The sequence below is a fragment of the Lampetra fluviatilis genome, chromosome 14 (assembly GCF_964198595.1).
Source record: "Lampetra fluviatilis chromosome 14, kcLamFluv1.1, whole genome shotgun sequence".
Lineage (NCBI taxonomy): Eukaryota > Metazoa > Chordata > Hyperoartia > Petromyzontiformes > Petromyzontidae > Lampetra > Lampetra fluviatilis.
Window position 1 is genome coordinate 12,810,799 of NC_136288.1, and position 21,273 is coordinate 12,832,071.

General features: G+C 45.6%; 1 protein-coding gene across 1 annotated transcript in view; it reads right to left on the reverse strand.

Moving 5' to 3' along the window:
• Positions 1 to 537: 537 nt before the first annotated feature.
• LOC144935877 (adenylyl cyclase-associated protein 1-like) overlaps positions 538 to 21,273 on the reverse strand; it is a 35,280-nt gene continuing 14,544 nt past the window's right edge. Inside the window, 7 exon segments of the mRNA XM_078862728.1 lie at positions 538 to 3,395; positions 5,241 to 5,381; positions 6,411 to 6,493; positions 12,821 to 12,944; positions 15,778 to 16,007; positions 20,050 to 20,153; positions 20,155 to 20,252. Of these exon segments, the coding sequence (XP_078718854.1) occupies positions 3,312 to 3,395; positions 5,241 to 5,381; positions 6,411 to 6,493; positions 12,821 to 12,944; positions 15,778 to 16,007; positions 20,050 to 20,153; positions 20,155 to 20,252 (864 nt within the window). The 3' untranslated portion in view covers positions 538 to 3,311.

The following is a 21,273-nucleotide window of genomic DNA, read 5'->3' on the forward strand; positions in this document are numbered from 1 at the left end:
CTGCACTGCTGCCCCTCTCGTACAACAAAGACCGCCCCCCGCCCCCCCCCGCGTGTCGCCTTAAAATAATTGGGGCAAGCGTTGTTCGCGAGCACTTATCAAGGCTGACATGGCACACGAGGGGGTGGGGTGGCCAGCACTCCGCTCGGCCACCTTTGAGTCCCCAGTGGCGATGTTTCCACGCCGCACCATCGGAGCACGAGTCGACTTCGGGGGAAGTCCAGGACCTGTTCAGATAATCGACACTTGTGGTGGCCGTGAGCGGGAATTGAACCCGGGTCGCCGGGTTCCGATCGCAGTGCGCTTGCCACCACTACACAACTGGCATTCGCCACGGAGTGGCGGCGACGTCACCACGGCGATTGTGCCAGGCAAGGTGCACTTTTAGGCCACGTGAAGGCTCGCTGGCAGGTCACTGGACAGACCCAGGTTCCATGGGTTGACCCAGATGACTGGCAGACGCACCACAATGTAGAATTTCTTTCGCACCGTACATATCCAACAGTGTTAAAACACAGTGCATTGAAACACTCCGAAATTGTTACTGCCACTTTAATATGTTGCAAAGTACATAATTCCCAAGAGTAACCACACCTTGGACAAACACCGCAGTCGCCCTCCCCCCCCCCAATGTCCAAACGCCGCCACCTTTCGTGCGGAAGGCCCGGAGAAAAGCTATACCGCACCAATGCATACAACCACCACCAACCCCCACCACACACCAGCTCCCGTACCCCCCACCGCTCCACCACTCCACACGACGGATAGGAGCCAACCATCTGCCAAAACCCGCACGCTCTCCCAAAGCTTCCAGCCGTCACGCTCTCACCACGGCGAGCACTCATCCCCCCCCCCCCAGCACGTTACACCGCGCGCAACTTTCTCGTTCATTTGCATGTAAATTGGGTAACGCGCCGCGCGTGCACCTGCCACGCGACAGGGGGTGCAACCCCCCCCCCCCCAACCACCCGTCCCCCGGGGCAGCGAGGGAGAGGCAGTGGATGAGGTCTGGAGATGGAGATTCGAGCCCAAGACGCCCAACTCTGAACGGGGGGGGGGGAGGGGGCGCCTTGGTTTTTATACGGCGAACGCGCGTGGCCACGGGATTTCCAGCAGGTAGCAAGGCTAGCTAGCAAGCCGTGGATGTGCATCGGTCAAAATCATTGTGAAGATAGAAAAAAAAACCCACCCACGAGTTCGCTTGATGCAACATTGGAGGTAGGGTCTTGATTTGAAGCTTTCGTGACTGCAGGAATCCATACTCTTTAGTTCTTTCGGTAAAGTCACGTAGGTATTTTATTGTATTTTATACCTACGTGACTTTACCGAAAGAACCAAAGAGTATTTGGAGGTAGGGCCCCCGGCCGATTGATTTCCCAGGAATTATTGCGTGGATCCTTAACCAATTTCGAACATCTAGGACAGACCAAAGCGCCCACAACTTGCCACCGTGAAGGTTCTGCTGCTGATGACAAGTCGATGGCATTCCTTTCCGAAGGTCACGCAGGCGCGCACAGCGTGTGTTGGGGGGGGGGGGGGTCCCCCCTACATACAGCGGGCGTCTTCGCAGGAGACGGCTTTAATAAGTGCTGCCCGTACGCGACGCTGACGCAGATTACATTCCGATCCGTGCTGCGTTATTGCCACTAAAGGGTAGCACATGATTTAGCACAATATAGGGTCAGGTCAGTGATAAGTCTCACGACTGTCATCATGAAGGAAACTTTCTATAGTTTTCTACGTCTTTTCGCTAAATGAACAGTGCTTTTTCATTTTTTTTAAGAAGCCAGCAGTAGCCAGTGAAGCTAAAGTAAAAATCGCAACAACCACAAAAATAAAGCAACGTTCAGCAAACGGTGATTAAGACGAAAAATCGTAACAAATCGATGACGGCGAGAAACGTAACGAAGTATCGGCAAAATGAAATGGGAGGAGACAAAACTAGGCCCAAAGCTCAGCAGTGACACTAACCAAAAAAAACCCGGTGAGAATTGATAAAAAAAACAACACAAGAGGTTCTCATCCAAAATCAAGTAACACGCCGTCCCGCGATTGGTTAGGCTTGAGAGCGTGAACCAGCGAGGGGGCTGTGGAAGAAAAAAAAAATCTGCGTTTCCCGGCGGTCTGGCAAGCCGTACCATATGCAAACTCCTGCACGAATTCGGTGCTCGTCATAATGAAATAAGATTTTTTTTTTACACACGAAATAAATTGGGCGCAGGAGGCGGTCGATTTAGCGGAATGTCCGTTCTTAGTAGACTTAAGTGGCAACACGTTGACGAAGAAGCAGAGGGCGAGAGTGCGTCTGGGGCAGACTTTTAAAGTGAAAGAAATAAGTGAACAGGCAACAATAATAACACTACGCAAAATGGTTGAATTGGATTATTTGTACCTCTGACCCGAAAAACAATCAAGTTGGTTAATAGACTTGGCAGTATGAAACTCATTAAAATATTTGGCAAGTCAATATATATTTGCATTTTATGCGATTGTACGACAAAAACTGAGGGGGGGGGGGTGGACAGAACACGATTTTCAACGGGAATCAATCTTCAAGGAATGTTTCCATTACGTAACGAGGAATTTAATTGAGGAATGAAGCTGACTTTGATTTCAAAAGGTGACACACCACCTTGGCCAACGTGAAAATGCATCGAAGTCATCACAAGTGGCGTACACAGCCCAAACGGTCTTATAATTCCACACAATCGTATCGCGCTAGAAAAGCAGACATTCAAGTTAGTTGACACATCTGATGAGGTCCAGGGATCTATCGGAGCAGTAACCTAGCAAAAGTAGAAAAAATATATCGACCAAAGCAGCAATCCAGAAAGTGCAATATAAGCATCCGGTTTGCCTGCAAAAATATTCTTGATGCACGATTACAATACGGAGTGCCAAGGTTAATCTCTCCCCGAGGTGTGATTTTTATTCCCATCGGAAGCGCCAATGGGTTCAGGCATTAGCACCAACTTCACCTGACAAAAGCCACGTGCATTATAATGTTTTTTTATCTGTATCAAATTCAGGAGAGAAACAGAACGAAAACAAATCCAAACAATTACGTCAAAAACATTATACTTTTGAACATTTTCTAAATCTCAGCTTCTCTCAATTAATTAAATCATGCTTGGAAAGTGTTCTATAGAATCGTGCGATAGGTTTAGATTATTTTTTTCACTACTTTGCTTGCACGGGGCAGAGTTGGTGCGAATTGCCATGTGTGTACTGGCCCCGCCGTGGGTTGTTGGCTGGTTGGGATCACTGCTGGGTTTGGGGGGAGCGGTGCATGCCACCAGGAGAAAGGGGGCTTAACCAGCAATCTCCGTAGCCACCGTCTCCAGCTTCTTGCCGTTCCACACGGTCTTGAACTGCTCCGGGATCGGGAACTCTTTCTGTTGGGGCCGGGGAGAGAGAGAGAGGCAGAGAGAGGAAGGACGACATTTAGCAAAGACAAACAAAGAATTCCCGCATAACCTTAATAAACTGTTGGGGCAAGAGCTGTGAGCTCCTATGAAGGCCGGCACAGCAGACGAGGGGGTGGGTGGACAGTACTACAACCGGCCATGTTTGCCTCCTGAGTAGTGGCTTTTAAACATCACACCAGGTACTCATTTTGAGACAGAGTCAACCGAGGCGAGGTCTTGGACCAGTTCAGATAATTGTCACTGGTGTTGACCGTGAGCAGGCATCGAACTCGGGTCACCGGGTTTGTATCACAGCGCCCTGAACACTAACGCCACCGCTCCCCATCCTGTGTACAGCATAGCCGGACGCACATGCGTGCTACCCGCGTCTTGTTGAAGTGTGGAGTAGCAACTCTCCTTTCTCGTGGAGATCTCAAAAGCCAAGCAGGGGGTTGTAAGCCTGGACAGTTGACCACCAATATTTTTAACCAGACAGTGAGGTCAATCGCATGACGGTAAAACCAGATATGTTTAATTCTCACGAGATTACATTTTGCCAAATTGAGGGAATGAAATGTAATGTTATCGATTTGTTTTGCGTGTGCGATGTCACTGGTAACTGGGCTGAGACCCATCAACTCCCAGCACTTGAGAACGCGGTTCAGAGCCCAGGTGGCTGAGATCTGGATTCAAACCCAGGTTCTCAGTGGAGCTGGCCTCAGCCCTCCATGTTAGCTGTGCCACCTCTTTCCCATCATGCCATTCACACACATTTGGATGATCTATAAATTCAAATTTTATAGAATTAATTTTTATGAAAAAAAATTCCATTAGCATCTAACAACAATTTAAGGGTGTAATCATTATTAAAAAATGCACAGTCAAGCTGAATAAATACTTCATTGTGTGAAAAAATCAACTCCAACAAAATTAAGTAATCAATGTTATTCGATTGGGTAATCAAACTAAATGAAGCAATTATTTAACATATTTGTGAAAATCAATATATTTCAGAGGCAAAGAGAATGTGGCAAACATTCTAGATTTAGATGAGACAAGTGCCAATCTATATGCTGTTATACATCAAAGCACCTACGGTACACCAAATTACAAACATTGACACACTCCTTCATATTAAACAGTGCATATTCTACCCGGTAAATTACACGGATCAGAAACGCAGAGAGAGAAAACAGGACTCAATAAAGTACACACAAATAAGCAGAGGTGCACGCTTGGAATGAGACGCATAAAGCAGAGCGCACGGGATCAGAGAACGCACGCGGTTAACCATTTGATATTGTGACCCGGAGCCAGCTTTAATAGGTGCTCGCTAATGGCGCTTGACCTAATAATCTATTGCATGGCCAGAGGTGCCCAACCTTTTCTCGTAGTGTACCACACCTTTCAACTGTGTGTGGGTACCCCCCTACTAGTATATACTTTCCAAACAGATATTTTTTTTTACTTCTTTAAATTTTTACGATTGTTTGCATACTGCAAATGCGGCGGATGGAATTGTTGCATCGCAAGGTCGCGAAAGGTGGCGGCGGGCTTGGAGAGGCCTTCATCCAGCAGTGGATTGACCATGGCACTCGTGCGCATACACGCGTGCACGTGCACGCAAGAGCGAGTACGCTATGCATTCTTAAAAGAAGATTAAAGAGCCATTTGTTTAAAACAGCTTGGTGTGTTTAGTTTGTTCTCCTTTCCCCGTACCTCCGATTGGCACGTGCCACAGGTTGGGGACCGCCGATGTTGGCTACACGGGGGCAGATCCGTCAGTTTACGTGCGTGTGTGCGTGTGTACGCAAGCGCGCGTGCGTCTCTCACAAAGTCCTTGTCGTGTGGGATGAGCACGTTCATCTCCGACGACTTGGCGCTCACGATCTCGCAGCTCAGCGAGTCCTTGCTCAGATAGATCTGGCAGCCGTCCGTCTTGTTGACGGATATGGTTGGGACCTTGCCCAGGACCTGAGAGCGGATGAGAAAAGGGGGAGGAGTGGTGGGCGCAGTTGGTGTCACGTCGTCACACCAAACCAAAATGACGTCCGGAACTCCAATATAGGAAACTTCAGACCATTGCTTAACCAAAATTCACATTCAATTAAGAATAAAAAATTACATCGGTTTGCATTGCCAGGAGAATACAAGCACAAATCAGAAAACACTCAACCGCATTAATTGATCTTGCCTAATAGCAGCCAAAATAATACGGCGTGTTCATGCTAAAGTTGAGTTGGGTTTTATTATTCTGTGCTTAGCCATAATTCACTGGAACGTGTCGATTACGCAGCTACCATTAAAACAAAAATTACGCACGCACAGGCAAAACGTTAAAAGCGTTGCACAAAAACTTCGCTCGGGAGGGAAAAAAACGTAACTCAACCGAAATAACCGCGCTTACGAAATCGGAAAGCAATGTTTCGCCCCCCCCCCCCGCTGCACCGACGGCTGGATACAAGTAAACGAAAAGAAACAAAATGTGGCAGAAATGAGAGTTGAGAGACTGCGTTGGCAGCGGCGCACAAACACAGCCCCCCCTCGCTTCCAACAGTGCTGCCTTAACACGGCAGAAACGTATATGTCAGGCTGACGTTTCAAAGCAATGGTCCTCCTTCAGAGCACAGGGAGAGGGCAGAGAGATTGAACGACTGGTTATTTGCGACCGCACTTTTCACGGAGACACCGTGGGATGCTGGGAAACGTTAAGTTGATGAACGAATCAGTTTTGAACTGACAAGTTTTTATGTTAGCAGACACTATTTAACAAAGATAATGGCTTTATTACATAAGACTTGTGCCAGAAAGATGAGGCACAACTTGAGCACACGACAGGGGAAAGTGGAAATAAATGATTAAATGTGCAGTGGACACCTACAGGCTATCGACCCATGGATTGTGATGATTAAACAAAGCCTTCCAAAGTAACAAAATGTATTCCTAATAAATAAAAAATAACTGCGGGAGGCCGCACGCCATGCCACAGGTGCTGGAACCCACCTGCACTTGCACGCTCTTGCAGTTGATGAGTTCCACGATCCCCACGACGTCGTCAAACACCAGGCCCAGCTTCTTGCAGGAATCTGCCAGGGGCAGCCGACAACACAAGAAGCAGAGCTTGCCATCGCACAACACTGCGTCCGATTCGTGTAAACACACGATACCGTTCAATCGTGCAAAAAAAACGAGGTTACTCCAGTGGACAAAACCCAGGTCACTCCTGCAAACGACACTATCCTGGTCTCTTTTCAGTTCCCACCAAGTTAAACGAAATTAACTTGTAACGTTTTTATAATAAAATTTGATTTCTGTTGTGGCCGGGTGGCTCTGGTGGGGCAGCCCCGAGCCTCCTCTGTTGAGATCCCTGTGCGTGAATCTAAGGAGCCACACACTTAGGATTGAACGGGCTTCTCAAATCATACCTTGAATGCACTTTAAAACCCATCGTTAAACAAAACGCGTTTTGTGATACTGTGTTGGCAGTGGTGCAGATGCACAAATATTTTTGTGAAGGAACATTGCCAATTATAGTATATATTTATATTCTTCAAAGGGAAATATTGATGAACGTCGATTTAAAGCTTTCGTGACTGCAGGGATTCATCTTCTTGGTTCTTTCGGTAAAGTCACGTAGAAGGGAAGTAATAAAATAATAAAAATAAAACATAATAAAACAATTCTCACGACGTTTCGGCCACAACGCAAGCAGCCATCCTCAGGCGAAGAATGAAACACCCCAAGCTTGGAGCGTATATTTAAGCTGGGTTAGAGGGGGGGGAGGTGGGAAGAAGAGCGCCTAAACAAAATAATTTGCATATCAAGAGGAATTCAGCATATGGAAAATGCGTAGGAGGTGGGCGGGGGGGGTTCCAAATCAATACTATGCCCGTGCATTATGCAGGATTAGCAGCATCAAAGGGGGGGGGGGAAGGGGGGGAGCATTAACAAAGGAAAGGAATGTTAATAGTATGTAGCTGTAGTTACTAAACAACCACGTAAAAACTGCAGTATAAACTGCATGACAAACTAAAGTATAAACTACATAGCATCATCAGTAAACTTACTATACTCTACAATAAGCTGAGTTACTAACAGTAAGTAATACATGAAAAATTCTACGTTGTAAAAAATTATATAATATGCTTCCATCTAAACTTTATTCTCTTACATCACACGCGTCTATACCGTACTATATACTTCCATAGGCAAAACCAACATTAAATTACATACTGTATTGCTATAAACCACCCTATACCTTATACATTTTTAATATAACACTATGTATTATTCTACCCACCCTAATGTGTATCAAAATGGTTTATTACGTCCTTCCAGTGATTGCTAAGCCAGAATCCATCTTCTCGGTTAAAATTGTCTCTGTGTTTGTAAATGTGGATCGCCTCATGTACGAATCTCTCATGATAGCCAGATGGCTTGCAGAGAACCTCTGTCTTGGAGAAGTCAATGTCATGTGAGCCCACTGAGTTGTAACAGTGATCTGCCACGGCTGAGGTGTTTGTCCTACAGTGTTTCAGGTCAGCTTTATGTTCACGGATGCGGTCCGAGACATGTCGTTTGGTTTCCCCAATGTAACTGCTACCACAGAGGCAACTTAGTTTGTAGACACCAGGGTACTGTATGTCTGGAACCACATCTTTTACAGACGGTACCAGATCACGGATTTTATGTACTGTGTTGAATCGGACCTGGATCTTGTGTTTAATCAGGATTTTGGAGATCTTTTTTGTGACCCCAGCAATGTAGGGTAAGGTGATGGTCTTGAAAGGCTCCTCAACAGGATCCTTCTTGGTGGTTGGAGTGATGGCTTTGCGGATTGTGTAGTCGGAGTAACCATTAGCCTTAAGAGCTTGGCGTACGTGTTTGAGTTCACTGGAAATGTGTTCATGGTCGGAGATGCATTGGGCTCTATGATATAGAGTCTTGATGAGGGAATTCTTCTGGGATGGATGGTGGTGGGAATCCGGTTTTAGATAAGCATCCGTGTGGGTGGCTTTCCTGTAGACAGAGTGGCTCATTGAACCATCAGGTCTCCTTTTGATTAGGACATCCAAAAAGGGTAGCTTGCCATCATTTTCGACTTCCATGGTGAATCTGATGGCTGGGTGTATGGAATTGATAGAATTGATCTAGACCAATTTCTCGACCATATCAATTCCATACACCCAGCCATCAGATTCACCATGGAAGTCGAAAATGATGGCAAGCTACCCTTTTTGGATGTCCTAATCAAAAGGAGACCTGATGGTTCAATGAGCCACTCTGTCTACAGGAAAGCCACCCACACGGATGCTTATCTAAAACCGGATTCCCACCACCATCCATCCCAGAAGAATTCCCTCATCAAGACTCTATATCATAGAGCCCAATGCATCTCCGACCATGAACACATTTCCAGTGAACTCAAACACGTACGCCAAGCTCTTAAGGCTAATGGTTACTCCGACTACACAATCCGCAAAGCCATCACTCCAACCACCAAGAAGGATCCTGTTGAGGAGCCTTTCAAGACCATCACCTTACCCTACATTGCTGGGGTCACAAAAAAGATCTCCAAAATCCTGATTAAACACAAGATCCAGGTCCGATTCAACACAGTACATAAAATCCGTGATCTGGTACCGTCTGTAAAAGATGTGGTTCCAGACATACAGTACCCTGGTGTCTACAAACTAAGTTGCCTCTGTGGTAGCAGTTACATTGGGGAAACCAAACGACATGTCTCGGACCGCATCCGTGAACATAAAGCTGACCTGAAACACTGTAGGACAAACACCTCAGCCGTGGCAGATCACTGTTACAACTCAGTGGGCTCACATGACATTGACTTCTCCAAGACAGAGGTTCTCTGCAAGCCATCTGGCTATCATGAGAGATTCGTACATGAGGCGATCCACATTTACAAACACAGAGACAATTTTAACCGAGAAGATGGATTCTGGCTTAGCAATCACTGGAAGGACGTAATAAACCATTTTGATACACATTAGGGTGGGTAGAATAATACATAGTGTTATATTAAAAATGTATAAGGTATAGGGTGGTTTATAGCAATACAGTATGTAATTTAATGTTGGTTTTGCCTATGGAAGTATATAGTACGGTATAGACGCGTGTGATGTAAGAGAATAAAGTTTAGATGGAAGCATATTATATAATTTTTTACAACGTAGAATTTTTCATGTATTACTTACTGTTAGTAACTCAGCTTATTGTAGAGTATAGTAAGTTTACTGATGATGCTATGTAGTTTATACTTTAGTTTGTCATGCAGTTTATACTGCAGTTTTTACGTGGTTGTTTAGTAACTACAGCTACATACTATTAACATTCCTTTCCTTTGTTAATGCTCCCCCCCTTCCCCCCCCCCCTTTGATGCTGCTAATCCTGCATAATGCACGGGCATAGTATTGATTTGGAACCCCCCCCGCCCACCTCCTACGCATTTTCCATATGCTGAATTCCTCTTGATATGCAAATTATTTTGTTTAGGCGCTCTTCTTCCCACCTCCCCCCCCTCTAACCCAGCTTAAATATACGCTCCAAGCTTGGGGTGTTTCATTCTTCGCCTGAGGATGGCTGCTTGCGTTGTGGCCGAAACGTCGTGAGAATTGTTTTATTATGTTTTATTTTTATTATTTTATTACTTCCCTTCTACGTGACTTTACCGAAAGAACCAAGAAGATTGATGAACGTGTTGCGTTTATTATAAAACCCACCAATAAATGTAATAATTGCTGTTAATTTGATTGAAATCCAGCTGTGACGAACAAAAATAAACATTTGACTCGGACGTTATGACCATTTTCCTGAGGCAGGACATGTGGGAATGAGCGCCCCCCGCTTGGTATGTCGATTTCAAAATAAGTCACTCAAACGGATTTCGGAAGTTGTTCTGTCACATCTGCTTCGGCAGGCCTTCTAACAACACGAGGGGGGGCCAGGCCCTGCCCTGTGAGAAAGTCCTCAATCGATGCTTCATTTCACAAAACCGCCAAAAGCACAACCGATGTAAAATTGGCAAATGGATATGTGCACACTTGCAAAAGTAAAACAACTGAAGGAAAACAACTGATGTAGTTTATATTTTAGTTTCTTACGTGGTGGTTTAGCTGCTGCAGCTCCATACTATTAACATTCCTTCCCTTTATTAATGCTGACCCTACTCCCTCCCTTTGATGCTGCTAATCCTGCATAATGCACGGGCATAATATGACTTTGAAACCCCCCCCACCTCCTACGCATTCCACAAGTAGCGAGTAATCCCATATCTGCATTTCCCATAAATATGCTAAATTCCTCTTAAATATACGCTGCCAAGCCTGGTGGTGTTCATTCAGACGCTGTCTTTCCGACAGACCAGTTCTTCACCTGAGTACGGCTGCTTGCGTTGTGGCCGAAACGTCGTGAGAATTATTATTTGTTTCTTTCAGTTAAGTCACGTCTAAAGATAAAATAATAAATTAAATTAAATAATATAATACGACGTTTCGATTGCAACACAAGCAATCATCATCAGGTATAATGAAATAGCGACATAAAATCTAACCAGAAAACTATAGACAGACATATTAGCAGACAGATATCACCAAGATACATAGTGATATCTGTCTGCTAATATGTCTGTCTATAGTTTTCTGGTTAGATTTTATGTCGCTATTTCATTATACCTGATGATGATTGCTTGTGTTGCAATCGAAACGTCGTATTCTTTTATTTAATTTAATTTATTATTTTATCTTTAGACGTGACTTAACCGAAAGAAACAAATAATAATTCCTGCAGTCACGAAAGTTCTAAAATTAAGGTCGTGAGAATTATTTTATTATGTTCTATTTTTATTATTTTATTATTTCCCTTCTACGTGACTTTACCGAAAGAACCAAGAAGATGAATCCCTGCAGTCACAAAAGCTTTAAATCAAAACTGAAGTAACAGCTTTAATGACGGTACTTCGACGAGGAGGAAAACCACGTTTCCAGATTTTTTTTTCCAATTTAAAATATGAAAACTTTAGGATGAAAATTGTACGCGCGGAATGCCGCAATCATGTTCGTCTCTCCTCGTTTTCTTTTTTAACTGCAGATAAAAATTAACAACCCTGCAGCGTTCTGTGGGTTTTTACGAGTTGGGCGATAATGCCGTCTTTATAATTTAAAGTGAACGTGCGCATTTAAACGTTTAAATGAAGCTAGAGAATTGGTTAGCGCGCTCAGAGCCAAGCAATTCATCACACCAAAGCTTAAGTACGCAAGACGGGAAGGAGATGAAGCGATTCGTGCCTGGGGCAGATTCACACAACAACAAAAATATATATTTTGCTGCAGTAACTTGAGCTTTTATTATAATATTTGCACCATGAATGAACAGAAGCCCTCAGCTATACTGTTAGTGGGAGCACAATTTATGTCTAATTGCGGCACGCGCATTTGATGTGAACGGATACGCTCCGTTTACGTAACGCACCAAGGCTGGGGCTTTTATTCTTTGGTTCTTTCGGTTAAGTCACGTCTAAAAATAAAATAATAAATTAAAATAATAGCGACGTTTCGATTGCAACACAAGCAATCATCATCAGGCATAAAAGAAATAGCAATACAAATCTAACTAGAAAACTATAGACAGACAAACAAGCAGACAGACATCACAAGGACACACATAGAGAGGACACATATCGGCACAGAGAGAGGGGTCGTTTCTGTGACGGTCCCTTAAATATAGAGAGGGGGGGCGGGGACGGAGAGAGGGAGGGAGCAGAGAAAATTAGCATATCAATGAGTGGACGGCAACGTGTTGCTGCTGCTCAAGTAAGATGACGACGTGGCACGGCACACAAGCTTGAAAATTAGGAGAAAGGCACACTAAAACTAAATAACCTCGCAAAATATCGAAATGTAATGTAATGCAACACAGAGAGTCGGTCAACACACAATTAACGCATAGCCTGGTTGATTACGTATTTCAAAGATTGCTAAGTTAGAATTTAAGTGTGAAAATTCCACAAGTATTGTGGTTAATGCAGACATAATTCCTTGCAAAAGATTTCAGTTTGGTGTTTTAACATCTTAACACCTGTTTTGTTGCCAGAAAAAAGGGGAAAACCTATGGCCGATGGAACGAGACTAGCGATTTAATGGCAGCCAAAAGGGTGGAACCGCTCCAAAGAGGCCGATAAGTTTACAGGAAGGAGCGACGCAGATAGTCACATCCATGGCGGACCTATAGGCTACGGCTACATCTTTAGGCCAATGTTACATCACTAGCCGGTACAACAGGGCCGCCCACCAGAGATAAATCGGAGCGCTTTTGAGTGGGCAGAATTTATCTTCGAAATCAACGTTGCTGTACGGATAACGCCTGTGTGTGTGAGTGAGCGTGCGTGCGTGACCGACCGACGGTGATGGAGTTGATCTTGCCCTTGACATTCACCGTGCTGTTGTTGCACTGGAAGATGTACGCCACCTGCTTCAGCTCCGTGTCCTTTAGCACCAAGTTGCTTGCGTTGTCGTGGTACTCCTAAAGGGGGGGCACGCACAGAACAAAGGCAAAGATCCCCTATATAGCCTGTTGGGGAAAGTGCTGTTTGCGAGCACCGATGAAGGCCGGGAAGGCACACGATGGGGTTATGTTGGCCAAAGCCACGCCGGACAGCCTTTGCCTCCCCAGTGACAATGTTTACACACCACACCAGGTACTCATTTGAGGCTGAGTTGACCTACGGGAGACCCAGGACTGGTTCAGATAATCGTCACTGGTGTTGACCATGAGCAGGAATCGAACCTGAATTGCCGGGTTCGCAGCGCAGCGCGCTAACTGCTACACTCCCGCTCCCCACACTCATTTGACACTCACACACATGCACAGAGGGAACAACATGCCCGGGGCATCGTTCCCATCTTGGAGACTGACGATTTCCCGTGTTCATCGTGCATGTAAGATGGGCAACCACCATGGATTTCATAATAAGCGTTTGTAGGCTGCAGCTCGGGCTATTTTCCTAGCAGGATGCAGCGCAAAAAAATGTCACTGCATTTCATTAAGCTCCAAACATCTATGCCCCTCGCCGCTTTCACCAAACCACCGCGGTGAAATACGGTCAATTAACTTGCACAACACCGCATGGCGTGAGGCACTCGTGCCAGCGGTGGATTGACGAGAAATATACTAGTACACAATACGTGTGTCACTAAAGCCTGTGGAATATAATTCGGAGTATATGTTTGTGGCCGAATAAGATGTTCACAAGGGGAGTGCTATATTCGTGTAGTAATATAATTGGATCGTGTGGATTTTTCTTCGGGTCCTCCGGTTTTTCCCTCCACATTTAGAAACACGAGTTTAGAGGATTTGCCTTCTAGAAATGTCAATGTGACAAGCCCCTCCATTGAGCTATCATTTATGGCCAGGTCGCTTCTGAAAAATAACTACAAAGCTCAGCGGGCCTTACCTGCTAAAATAGTTTACTTACACTTCTAGATTTGAAGCTTTCGTGACTGCAATGATTCATATTCTCAGGTTTTTTCGGTAAAGTCACGTAGGTAAAAACATTAAAATTAATGAAAGTAAAATAAAACAAAACAAAATAAAATTCACGACGTTTCGGAGGCAACACAAGTCTCCGTCATCAGGTGGGACCGTCACAGCCGAATTAGCTGCATCAAGTGACTTTACTTTACCGAAAAAACCTGAGAATACTTACACTTCTTTACTCTATGTATATTTGATATTTATTCATAGTGACTTGCTTACCTTTTCTCTATTGTGCACTCCTATCGTGTTTCTGTATTGTTTGCTGTTGTAACCTGCTGCCCCTACTGATCATCTGTGTGAGAAAGAGCTTTACAATCTTATCGGATTCCTCCAGCAGTCTAAATAAAGATTATGATTGTCAACGGCTGCGCTGCAATAAAACCATCCCATATTCAGCGTTTGCAGAGGTGAAACAATGGTTAGCACACTGCAGAGGTGGGACAAAGTCATTGTTATGCAAGTCCAAGTCGAGTCGCAAGTCATCAAATTCATGACTCGAGTCTGACTCGAGTCCAAGTCACATGACTCGAGTCCACACCTCTGGCACACTGTACTATGAACCCGGAGATCCAAGTTCAATTCCTGGCCATAGCCAACACCAGTGGCCAATGCTATTCAAGCCAGTCCTGGGTCAACCTTTCATCAACCCGCACTAACCAGCGTGGTGAAGTATGGTCAGATAACCCCCATGACTGAGATAGCATTCAGAGGCATTCATCCAGCAGTTTTTTTTTACCGAAAGCTGTACATTATTATTATACTATAATCCATTAATGCAACATATTGCAATTCTTTTAATAAGTGTAAACCCTCTTCCTATGCGACTCAAAACCATGAACAAATTAGCCACTCCAGCTGCTTACAAGTGTATCACATTAGCCACACACTGCCTAAGGAAATCATTTTAATTAAGGGCTTATGAAAAATAATTAAAGGAATAAGCAATTTAAAAATAAATAGCTCTTATCTGTCCGATACATGTCGCGGCTGTGTGGCGGCCCAGGCTGTAGAAGCACTTTGAAGTTCAGTGATAAGAACAATAAGACTTTAAAACCACGTGAGGGTACAGCCACCGCTCTGCTCTCGTAACATCGCTGCACCGACGTCACACAAGAGCCCCACACAACGACACACCTGATCCTAACACTTTGCAGTCTATTGGCTCATTAATTTGCCGCACCTCCGATTCGCACGGTTGGTGACGTACGGTGCGAAAGAAGTTTGAATGTTCCCGAAGCTCTGCAACATGTACAGCTTGCAAAAAATAAGGCTTTTTAAATTATCACTTTCTGGCAGGCCAGATGATAAAATAAGTGCGTGCTTTGCGAACCACATGGCATCACAGGTCACGTGATGTCATAGCGCCGTAAGTGGCACGTATAGAGACGTGACGATGTCACGTGACGTCGCAGCGTGCATACGCTTGACAACCGAACCATCTCCTCTCGTCTGCGGGCCCATCATCTCTCGAGTTTGTCTCACTTTCATCTTATCCTCATGATCAATTTCACTGTTGGGTGAATGCCTCTCCAAGCTGTCCCACTGTGAAATGATCCGCAAAGCACTTAGACGTTGGGCTGCTGTCGTCTTCACATCATGTCCGATTTCATCTCAAGAAATCATTACCTCGCCTCCGACTCTCTCATATCTCTCTCATCTCACTCATCTATCTCCCTTCATGGTCGCAGCAAGCCGCATCTCTCAGCGGGCCGGTCAAAGAGCCCACTACAAGCCACCGGCTAAAGAATATCGCTATAAAAGCAATAAGAAAAACGCAGCGCCTTCACCCAAACAAATGGGGCTCTGTTAAGTTTCTCACCACTCTCCACTTCTTGCCATCAAGCTCCAGCACCGGCGGCCGCTTCTTGGCGGCGGCGGCGCCAGCCGGACTCGCTCCGGCAACGGCTGCCCTCCCGGCGCCGGCTGCGCCTGGCTTGGGCGAGGTGAACGGCTTGGGCCCAGAGAGGCTGGGGGCGGCGGCTGCTGGCGCCTGAGTGCGCAGGGTCGGGTTCTTGTGAGTCTTCTGGTCGTCCGAGACGTGCTTCAGGCCTGCGGAAGTGATAAGAGGGTAAAGAAAGGTCTTTGGCTCATACCAGGGGTTGGCAAACCTGCGGCTCCGGAGCCGCATGCGGCTCTTTTTATGGACTGCTTCGTGAGGCGATGTACGTATATATTCACATGCATTGCGGCTCTTTGGAAACAGATTTTTTTGTTTTTCAAAATTCTTAAAAAAACAGCTCTTCTTGTTATTTTGGTTGCCGACCCCTGGCTTAGATGGTCGGTTATCAGTTCCGTCAGGTCGGGTCGGTCAAGTCGGTTGATCGGGGGTGGCTTTGAGTCAGTCGCGAGGTCAGTTTGTTGGGTCAAGCAACCGGAATTTCACTCGTTCTGGCAGTCAAATCGCTCAGTCTAATTTCCTCCGCTGTGTCTGCAAGGCCAATGCCTTTCCCGCTTCTCCATCCGCCCGGGCAGCCGTGTTATCGAGGGTGTGTGGGGTTCCGCAGGTCGTGAGGTCGAGAGTCTGGTCCCGAGTGAACGCCGCGCTGTGTGCCTCCCTCGTCAATAAAATTGCCCACACCGTTCGGTTGGAAATCTGCGGCGGGGATCCTACGAATGTACGCACCTCGGCCATAGGAATATGGAATAAACACCCCCATGGGTCAGGGCTGCGAATAGAATAAGACCACTGCCCCCACAACTTGCCTGACCAGGAAACCACTAACGGTGTTGGTGTTGTTGTTAACTTGAGTGTATTTAGCCAGCAGGGATTTGTGCTGAGAAATGTCGTTTCCAGAAGCTCCCATCTGTGTACACGATGATAATGCCCTCGAGTTGGCGGAGGATACATTCCTAGATTAACATCGTGCAATGCAAAATTAATTGAATGCATTATTCAGGCATTCTACATGTCTGCATCTACCATTGCTTATATCCAAACTCAGCGCTTATCTTGCTTGTTGCATTATATCTTCAATTCATAAAACATCTCAGGCTGTTTATTCACCGATTATGTAATATCTTAAATTATTCATGTTCAAACTGGTGTATTTCTTACTTCACGAAAAAATTTACTGCATAACACTCGCAGTTAGCGTGCTTGCCAGAGTCAGAGGAGAATTTCGGCCAACATTCCTGTGACAAAGAGCTATGATAGCTTATCATCGGATTCCTCCAGTAAACATACATTTTCTGACATAACTTCAACCGAGATGATGGATTCAAATTGAGCAATCATTGGAAGGATGTAATTAACCAAGTTAAAACTTTAGCTGCCGTGTAGTTTACTGCTAGACAGCCAGTTTAGATGTATTTGCATAATCATATCCATGTTCCCAGTCTGTTACCCCCAGCTTCACACACTACCATCACCATTACCACACGTTGTTTTCAGCTTGCGCAATTTACCCCCCCGGCAGCATAACAAACGGCTGCTTAATCTTAGGTTCCTTATCTACTTCCGCCCCCGGCATCACAAAGCTTCAGTTTGACTCCGTACGTTGCGCCCACCCCGTTCCTCACATCGTAGCCTCCCAGCCCACAGGCCCGCCCACACACTCACCATGGCCCCTCCCCTCCCTCCATCCCCAGCGACTATATAATTCCTCGTCACAGCCATCTCTTAGACACACTTAAGCGGTTGTGCTTTCGCTACGTTGTCCCCACCTGAAGAAGGACGCTTGTGTTGCGCCCGAAACGTCGTGATTTAATTTAGTTGTTTTTCGTTTATTCCATTTAATTTTTTACCTACGTGACTTTACCGAAAAAAACAAAGAGTACGAATCCTTGTAGTCACGAAAGCTTCAAATCTAGAATACATTTTCTGACTCTGCTATTCCTGGCGGTGACTGTGGAAGATCCGCTACTCATGCTCGCCATCTGCTGTAAAGCGGAAGCTAAGTTTCAAGTTTACTTTGCAGTCTTAACTAGGCGATGAGAAACTCAAGGGACCAGGATAGAAGTCTCATTTGCAAGAGTGACCTGGGGCGCTAAAATGACAAAGGCTAAATGAATGTCGGCTAAATGCAAAGTATTTTTCTACGTGCCAATGAAATTCGCAAGCAAAGTGCTAACCGCTGTAATCTTTCAAGAAAAATTAAAGCCGTCTAAAGTTCACAACAACCCGAGAAGTCATTTAAAACGAGCGGCATCCGCACAACACATAAAAATGCCTATATACGAATTAAGCCATTTATTTTTTGTCTCATTCGTACTTCGTAGTATGTTCTCCCGTGTAAACTGTAAACGTTAGATCGTTACATGCACGAGTAGATTAATCGTTACATGCCAGCGTCGTTACCAACATCACAAATTTAACATTTAATTTCAACGGAAAAAAAAAAAACCTCATAATTAATTCTTCGGATGGACACCCATGTTTGCAGTGGAGAAAAAAAAAAATCTCAATTACCGCTGAACTGCTTTAAAAAAAACGTGCATTGAATAAGCACCAGCTGATTTATTATTCAGCTTAACAAGTTTAACACATCTCTGGCTGTCCACCTGATGATGCTAGTTGTAGTAAATGGCGAAACATCGTACTCAGATTGTAAATGTTGTGGATGTGCTCTCCAACACACACCGGTGTGCTGTAAAAGTAACGAATCGGCATGTTTATTTTACGTGACAAACCTTACTGTCTGTTTCGGGTGGTGGCAGGTATAACCACACATTTATATTTACAGAATCTAACCCAAGAAACCTCTATTACGATTTATTGTTGTTGTTGTCATTTGGGGAGACACAAGCGGTGCCCACCATCCATCTAAATGAAGCCGTCGTGCCGTCTACAATGGCAGGGTAACGTGATTTATAGGAGGCGATTAATTCTCTTTCCCCGGCGCAAAGCTACAATGTCCCACTTGTGGCGCAAAGCAGAATCGAGGGATCGCTTATGAATTCTCGCAAGAGCTAAACTAAACTATTTTTTATTTAACCAGGTAAGGCCCCCTGAGCTATATAGCTCTTTGTCAGAAGCGACCTGGCCACAAATGACATCGCAACGAAGTGGCTTATCACGTTGAAATTTAAAGCAGCCAAATACTAGAAATGCACATTCATTAATGTTTTTCTCCGGATGACAAGGAGAAAAACCCCACGCGACCACGGGGAGAGCATGCAAACGACAAATATGCGGGCGACAAGGTTGGGATCGGACCCACAATCTCATGTATACCAGGCGAGGAAGTTAACACATCTTCGCCACCGTGGCGCCCCAGGACACCGTGCTGGCCGGCCACAAAGGACGCGTGCGGAGTTGGAAGCCCCGCGGGGGGGGGGGGGCCCGGTGTGGGGAGCAGAAATTACTTCAAAAGCGCTTCCCCCCCCCCCCCCAGCGTGCTTTCTCTGCACCTCCGGCTCGTCCGTGACCAGTCGATCCGATTTGCGTGCACGTCATTCGAAGCGATTTGTATTGTTTTTTGCCGAGCGTGTAAAATGTTGCACGTGCATCGTCCCCGTTCGTAAAACGACGGTCAATTCCATCAATTGCGCTTGATGAGAATACGACGTGATGGTCGTAGAGGATTGAGTTCAGGAGCCGAGGGAAGTCTTAAGGCTGGACTTGAACGTGGTCGGGTTGTGAATCGGGCAGACAATCAGTGGAGGGAGTTCCAATAATAATGATATAGACAGTGGAAGCAGCATAGGAATAGGAGAAACCTCCCAAAGAGTAGACCTTGGTTTGCTCGTAGATCTAACACAATGCATCAATTAAATCGATTAAAAGAGATTTATATACTCACAATACCAAAGAGGGGGAGGTTGAGACAAACAAAACAGTGAAAATGAGATGGGGGGAAAAAAAAAAAATTCAGCAAAAATGAGACTTTAAACTTGTTACAATTTTATCTGCATCGTAACATGCCAAGTGAATTCCATTCCTTCAATTATAGAAAATTCAGTGACGAAAACACGATCTCCTTCCAGGCAGGGACAACCTTAAGCGGAGGAACAGAAATAGCTCGACGGCAACCCTGCCGCCCAGTGAGTAGCCCCAATCGAGAGCATCACAGCACAGAGGGGGTTGAGTTAAAAAAAAACAATCCCTACACGAGCGTCGGCGGTGACCGCCTCGCCCCGCTAGAAGTCTCACCGCTCGCGATGTGCTCCCCTTGGTTGATTTGAGCGAAGAGCTCCGATCGCGAGCTGGCCGCGTCGCCGGCACCACCGCTGGGGGCCGTGGCGAGTCCGGGGGGGGGGCGGGGGGCCCGGGGGTGGGGGTGGCGGGGGGCCCGACGCCACCGGACGGGGGGCGGACGGGCAGGACGGCAATGCTGCGGCCGTCGCCTGGCTCCCCTGAGCAGCGCAAAGACAGCGAGATGGCCGTCAGCAGCAGGACAACAAAGATAACCGGACGGCAAAGTCCTTGTTGATTAACTGGGTGGCAGATGCGTTCCTGAAAAGTGACACGTTAAAACTAAAATAATAAGTTCCCCCGTAAATGCCACGAGAAAGTTTGGCGAGATATGATGTACTACTACGCACACTGAGGGTACACGCTGCCACGTTAATGTATCATTCTGCGTACCGTATCGCTGTACCGCTTAGCTCCACAGCTCAGGAAAGTAGTTCGCCATCGACCGCTCAGAAACCGCGCTATAACATGCGCTTTCTACGTTATAACGGGTTTTGTTCCTTTTATAACGGCGCGCGCGTTCCACGTTGTGCGAAAAGTGTTCTCGAATTTAAGAACCGCGTGATAGCAAAAAAGCATTAGTGTGAACATCAACGCGTTAGGCGAGGTCTTGCCGTACACCGGTTTCATTCTGTTCAGGAATCATCAGCATGGCAGTGTAGCCATCATTGCCCAACGCACCATTATGCATCAGAGGCATTTGTGTGGACAAGCCCTCCCTCATCACTGGTGGGGAAAAGTTTGGTACTGCCTAACGGTGATAAGAGACAAATTCTAACGCTTTCTGTAAGCGATGGAAAACTCACCGTTGTAATTGGGTTAAAAACAGTCCTGACCACGTCAGCTCTTATCAAGCTGTTATATTCATTCATCGGACATTATGAATTAAGGGGAGCTGGTGTTGTTTGAGGAATGGTTTACACCTGGGATTTCATCTTACATATTTTGTAATGCACAAGAATGTTTTTATTTCCATTTGTTTGAAATTCTGGTTGTCCAACATTTAAAACTGCACTTTACCAGTCCGATTTCCTGAATTGAATTTCCAGTCAAAAGCAACATTCATTTCTGCGTGGTCAAAATTTACGATCTTGTATGTGTTTGTGATTTGCCCTGGTATGTTTTTTTGATCCGTATTTTTGCTTGCTTGTCACGATTTAAAAGCTCAAGTTGTACATTTAA